The 6,211-nt window shown below is 57.0% G+C and overlaps 1 protein-coding gene across 1 annotated transcript in view; it reads left to right on the top strand.

Moving 5' to 3' along the window:
• KIAA1644 (KIAA1644 ortholog) overlaps positions 1-2,963 on the top strand; it is a 29,157-nt gene extending 26,194 nt beyond the window's left edge. Inside the window, exons 5-7 of the mRNA XM_011984066.1 lie at positions 3-103; positions 2,098-2,167; positions 2,877-2,963. Coding sequence (XP_011839456.1) covers positions 3-103; positions 2,098-2,167; positions 2,877-2,963 — 258 coding nt within the window. The remainder of the gene's footprint in view (positions 1-2; positions 104-2,097; positions 2,168-2,876) is intronic.
• The last annotated feature ends 3,248 nt before the right edge of the window (positions 2,964-6,211 follow it).

The following is a 6,211-nucleotide window of genomic DNA, read 5'->3' as shown; positions in this document are numbered from 1 at the left end:
AGCCTCCCCCAGGCCCACTGCCGCAAGCCCCCCAGGCCGTGCACACGCTGCGGGGAGATGCTCACAGCCCACCGCTGATGACCTTCCAGAGTTCGTCTGCCTGGTGAGTGGCTGCAATACAGACCCAGACTGATTTGGGTGATTGTCTTTGGAGCGCTTGGAGAATATGCCATCATTCTCGCCATAGTGTTTGGCTCATTAGGTACCCGATTGTTTGCTTATCTTGCTGTTTGCCAAGAAAAATTTCAAACTGTCATGGGTAGCCTACAACACATGCCTGGACAGGAGAGTCAAAATGAGAGGTGGAAACAGAGCTTAGAAGCAAAGCTTGCAAGCTCGTTGCACTTAGAGCCCAGTGTGAGAGATGGAAACACTAAACATGGAGTGGAGTTTTGCGTTTCCCAGTTGTCAAGGCAAAGGGGAAAACCGGATGCCTTTCTGAGTTGTAAATCTGGCCAAAGGAAGCAAATCAGTCTGTCCGGGCAGATTTTTCAGCATGAGGTTAGAAAATACAAATGTTACTTGGTTCCTTATACATACTTGCCTTGTGTGGCATGAGGGGTACTAGCGCTGACTCAGGCAGGCTGTTCAGGAAGGAAGGAAGGAAGGAAGGAAGCCAGCCAGGGAGGTGGCATCTCCAGGGCTGGTCTTGTGGGGTGGCTGCTCCAGGGTTGTGTTCAGATCTGAGCTTGTCTACAGCAATTCCCATTTCTGCCCAGTTCCAGTATGGTGGGAATGGGCCTGAGCTAACCCCAGGCGGCCCTGGGTAGTGCAGCATCTAGAGGTGGAAGGGGAGAGGCAGGGTCTATGTGTTTGGAGCAGGAATTCCCTGGGAGACTGGCTAGCACCAAGGACAGGAGCCAGACGGAGGGTCGATTCCCAGGTCAAGGGGTAGAGTGAGAGGTTCAGATGCTCTGTGGGGGCTGAGCTGCAGCCATGGGCACACAGGGCTCAGGGCACATCATCCAGGGACATCATGATACCAAACCCGGGTTGCAAGATCCATTCCAGAATCCCCCTGCTGGAGGGGTGCAGGAGTTTGCCACACAGTGACCCCTGGGTTCATGTCCAGGAGCTCTGCAGGCAATCTGACCTGGGTCTGAGTCCTGGCTCCGCCATTTACCTGCTCCTTGACTTCAGGCACGAGATTTCACCCTCTTAACCTTCCAATCCTCGTGAAGGAGAAGTGGGTAAGACTGCCCCCTCCCAAGGGTTAACTGTGCCCTTACCTGGCACACAGTAGGTCCTCAGTTAACCCTTGCTGCCTCCTCTTTGGAGGCAGCAACCGAGCGAGTTAGTGATCGTTCACATAGCTAGCAGGTAGTGACCTTTTCAATAATGAGTGCCTTAAATAATTAATAAGATATGCATAAATCAGCTTGTGCTTATCGATCGAATAATGACGCCATCTGTCACACAGGAGACAAAGACACAGCCCTGTGTGGCTCCGTTTGACAAATGCTGGCTGAGTGGCTGCTGGGGCAGGGGTCTGTGCCAGGCTCTGAGGAATGTGGAGGTGATGGGTAGAGAAGCAGCCAGCCTCCACCCTTGAGCAGTGGGGACTCCAGGCAGGACCCAACAGTGGGCTGTTCTGAAATGTGAACTCCTTGCAACAGACACATCTCGAGGGTTTGCGAAACTGAAGACCCAGAGCCTACTGACCAGGCCTCTCTGAGGGTGATGCTTGTAGACACCACAGCTTGGGAGGCACTGGAAAGTGTCTATAAGAGCCAAGCTTTTTGATAGCTGAGAATCTTCCGTTTAAAACGGTGGTCCTCCCCCACTCCCACACCTTTTGCGTGCACGTGCATTTGGAATAAATAGCTCACACCTCCCCGAACACTTGCCAAGAGGATGGTGGATGTTGTGAGCGCCCTGCACTCAGCACCTGGGGGCTGTTTTCCTGCCTCGGCCTCAGGGTCCTCCGTTTCCTGTGTCACCGTGCTTGCTGCTAACAGCTCCCCCATCTCATACTGCCCAGAACACTTTTGCCTGTCTCAGCAGTGGTTCCCACCCTACCCCTGTTCCATATTGCTTGTCACCAACAAGCGCACATTGTGCACCTGCTGTGTGCCAGGCACTGTGCTGTGCCATCAGGATGCAGAGAGCTTGCCAAGCCTGCAGGGACTGCACGGAGCCTGAGTGGGCGGCTGAGCTCCAAGTCCAGGTGGGACACATTTCCTTTGGGAGCTCAGAGGCTCCTCGTCTTTCCTGACTGTCCTGAGTGCAAGCTCAGGCAGGTGTTCCCATCACCTTGTGAGTGTGAAAAAGGGTTGTCAGAACCCACAGGGGTGTGGTGCAGGACAAGGGAATAACCAGTCCCTGGCTGGCTTCACGGGCGCCGTCCCACTCCTGCTGTGCTCTTTGACCCGCAGCGGGACTCTGCGTGAGGCGCTTCCTTTTTGGGCTTCAGTTTTACCAATTGAGGAACCAAAGTGAGAGGGGATTTGATCTGGAGATCAGGGAGGAGCCTCCTTTTCTGCCACTCCAGGGTCCTCCCGGCTGTGTGACCCAGGACATCTCCAGCATTACAGCTCTGACTGTAACCGGACTAGGTCCCTGGCCCCAGGCAGCCCAGCCTCCATGTGGTGTCCCAGTCAGTGGAACACTGCTTGGCACCCAAACAGGCATTACAAGCGCTCTCTGCGGCTCTTCTCAGTCACGCTGGAGAATGTCCAGGCAAGGAGTGTGGGCCAGGGAGGTTCTTGAATGCTCATCAGCCCCTGGAAAGGCTTCTCTTCCCCTCACAGCCCTCTCAGGAGCCTCCTGCTGAGTGCCGCTGCTCCCCAAATCTCTCTTCACTTCTACTTTCACCTCCAGAAGTCTGTGAGCCTAGCCTCTGTGGCTTCTCTCTCTTTCTCCCCTGCCTACCCCAGCTCTTTCTCCTGCGAATGACTCCAGCTTCTCCAGCTCCTCAGGAGCGGCAGGAGGAAGACAGCTGCAGACACACCCTCATCCCCTGAGCTCCTGGAGTCTCCTAATGAGGCTCAGCCACTTCTGGGGAGGCTTAGTGGGACCCAAGCAGTGGGTCAAGGACCACCTCAGGGGGGACAGAGGCAGGAGGCCAAGGCAATGCCAGGACAGGGCAGGCAGGCGATGCCAGGGGAGGTGGAGGCAAGGGGCAGCTGTGCTGGGAGACAGGACTGCCTCAGTGCCCAGGAGTTCCCTGTCCCTGGCTCCCACCCTGACTGCCGCAGCGGTTCTGATGGGTGCTCTGCAGCGGGAGGGCCCGTGGTGGGCGGCGAGCAGATCCCAGAGCTGGGGCAGAGGAGTAAGCTGGGCGACTGCTGGGTCCAGCCTAAAGGCCCTCGGCTCCCCAGATGAGGCCAGCGCAGCCTCCCCTCTCAGAAACCCCTTGGGTTTGGTGGGTGAGGGGCCCGAGGCAGCCCCCAGGCCACCGCACAGCAGTATTGAAGGGTCTGGCGGCAGTGGCTCAGCCCCACGCAGTCCCTGCATCTTGGTCGCCGCAGACACGCACTCCATCAATCGCTAGAAATGTGATTTTCCTGCCAGCTGGCCGAGCAAACGCCAGGTGCTGCCGAATCGCATGGCCAGGCAGGTGGGGCATTGTGCCGTTCCCCGCCTGTGGGATTTATAATTGAGTTAGGAGCCAGCAGGGGCATCGAGAGGGGTGCAATGGTCACAAAGCTCAGCCGCCGTTATTTAATTTCACGGAGAAGCGGGGCTTTCCCTCCACTTAGTAGATAATGAACTCAGACTGTGAAGTTTCTTGCTCAGATTCTCTGGAATGTCTTCTCCGGTGATCCCAAGACTCTGCCCGTCATTTCCTCCTGAAAGTAGTCAGGACAACCGCTGAGGGCCCAGAGCCCAGTATGACCCAGCAGGCACCCCAAGGACACAGCACCTGCGACAAGGTGCCTTCTTCATCTGACAATGTCTCCTTCGCACCGCGGAGGTCCCGGGTTTTCCTCCCAGGCGTAGAGAGCCTCTCTAAGCACCTTGGCCCTCCTTGCACAGTTGCACACTCAGTTCACAGTGCGGCAGGAGGCAGCACTACCCCCTACACACACACACACACACTCACACACACACACACTCACACACTCCCGCCTGTATTCAGTCCAGCTAGGCCCTCCCACCAATCCCTGACCTGACCTCACTCCCTGGACTTTCGTCCACCTGCCAGACTCCCCGCCCTTGTCAGTTGTGCAGTGGTGTGCAGCTCCCACCACCAGAACTGCAGCCCGACTCAGGGCCCCAGCACATATTAGCTGCTCAGCAAATCCCGTGCAAGGGATGCAGCAGGAGCATCAGCCCTGGGGGTCTGGGACAGGGTCTGGGCTGAGCCCTATCTCTCCTCAAGTGGTGGGCGCTGGTCCCCTCACACTGACAGCCCAGGTCTCACTTCTGCACCACCAGGACCCACCTCAGGCTAAAGGAGCAAGCAGTGGAGGGGCCAACGAGAGGAGCTGCTATGCCCCCGGGGTTAAGCCAGGCCCGAGAACGTCGCCACGTTCCTGCCACATGCTGTGCTGTCTTCATCACTGCAGCTATGGCCGGGGTCCTGGGAGGTGCCGCTATCATGGTTGTGATGGTCATTATTGTTGCTGTCTCAAATCCGGGGCACAGGCAGCAGCTCCCAGTCAGACACACCCACCTGGCCCCACCAGCGCCACACAACCTGCCTGCCCCAAGCCTCCTCAGCCGGAGCCTCAGTGTCCCCATCTGTAAATTGGGCAAGCCTGGCCTCGCAGTGTAGTTGTGAGGACCTGATGAGGGGCCGACCCTCCTAGGACCCCCAGCTCCACTCCCCATTGCCCTTACCTCCCTCCCTCCCCCATCCATCCACATTCCCATCTCTGAGAGAGGGCCTCGGCTGCCTCCGAGCCTGCTCCCCAGCCCTTGGTGGCCTGACCCTGCCTCCTGACCTGAGCGGCCCCCTCCTGAAGCCTCAGGCTGCTGTTCACCACCCTGTAAGACCCGCAGGGCCCAGCAGAGAGTGCTGGGAACCATGCTTAGTGCTTGACTTTAGACACTGCTCCCCTTGGTATTTCCATGGACTCTTGTAACTCCCACCCTGAGGATTGGGCTCAGCAGGACACATCATCACCTTGTATAGATGAGTGAACTTGAGCCCAGGGAGGGTCAGTGACTTGCCCAAGGCCACACAGTAGATCCATGGGTTTCAGCCAGGGTTTCCCCAGCCCATGTCAGATCCTGAGCCAACTGCCACCTGGCCCCTGCCTATCTCAGAGCCTGCCCCCACCTCACTGCCCATGCCTTCCACCCCAGCCTTGACCCCTCAAATCCCTCGCTGATTCATAGCTCCTTGCTTTTGACTCAATTCTCTTCACAGTGTGCTCTGTCCCACACCTCCCTGGGGAACTTCTATTCATCCTTCAAAACCCACCCTGAGGTCTAGGGGCTTAGGTGGAGACGGGGGATGGGGAGTGACCTGAGGAGAGGAGGCTGCCCAGTCCCAGCCCTCCCAGCCCCGAAGCCCTTCCAGGCTGTCAGAGTTCAGGGAAAAATTCCCAGCTTGGCTCGAGGGGATCATGTGTGCATCTCAGATCTTAAGGGGCATCCAAATCCCCTAGGTCTTGTTGGGTTTGCAAAATCTGATGCCTAATGATGGGGTAGGCCTGGGATTCTGTATTTATAGCAAGTTCCTGGGAGATGCTGATGCTGCCTGTGGGGCATGCAGGGACAGGGCACAGTGGTCATTAGAGCCTGAGTGCCTCTACAGCGCTGGCTCCATCACCCTGGGCCCTGGGGACCTCAGGCCACCTGGAGAGAAGGGAGCCCAGCAGGGATGGGGAGATGTCCAGAGTTCCTCTCCATCCAATGGCCTCTGCCTACCAGCAAAGCCCCAGTACCACCTTTTCTCACCTCACTCTGCCTGCTCCTAGAACCCCTCAAGCTCTTTGCAAAACTCATTCATCCTCCCCTGTGAGGTCCTAGAGTTCACCCAACCCCAGAACCTTCTCCTGCTGAAACTCAAGCATCGTGTTCTTCCCAGCTCTGCAGCCAGAGTCCTTGGTGTGTGGTTTCTGCAGGGAGGGTGCCAGCCAACAGCAAGAAATTCCAGAAAATGAGGAGACTGAAAAGGGAGATGACCAAATATCTTCTTTCCTTGGTGTAACGTCAAATACCAAGGAGGCTTCCGTGATTGGAATTCAGAAGACAGTTGATGTCCTGAGTGGGGATGGAGTTGTAGCTCCTTGGGGGTTCCAGCTGGATCAGGAAACTG

This window comes from Mandrillus leucophaeus, unplaced genomic scaffold, assembly GCF_000951045.1.
Source record: "Mandrillus leucophaeus isolate KB7577 unplaced genomic scaffold, Mleu.le_1.0 Scaffold26, whole genome shotgun sequence".
NCBI classification, from domain to species: Eukaryota; Metazoa; Chordata; class Mammalia; order Primates; family Cercopithecidae; genus Mandrillus; species Mandrillus leucophaeus.
This window is presented reverse-complemented; position numbering and strand designations above follow the sequence as displayed.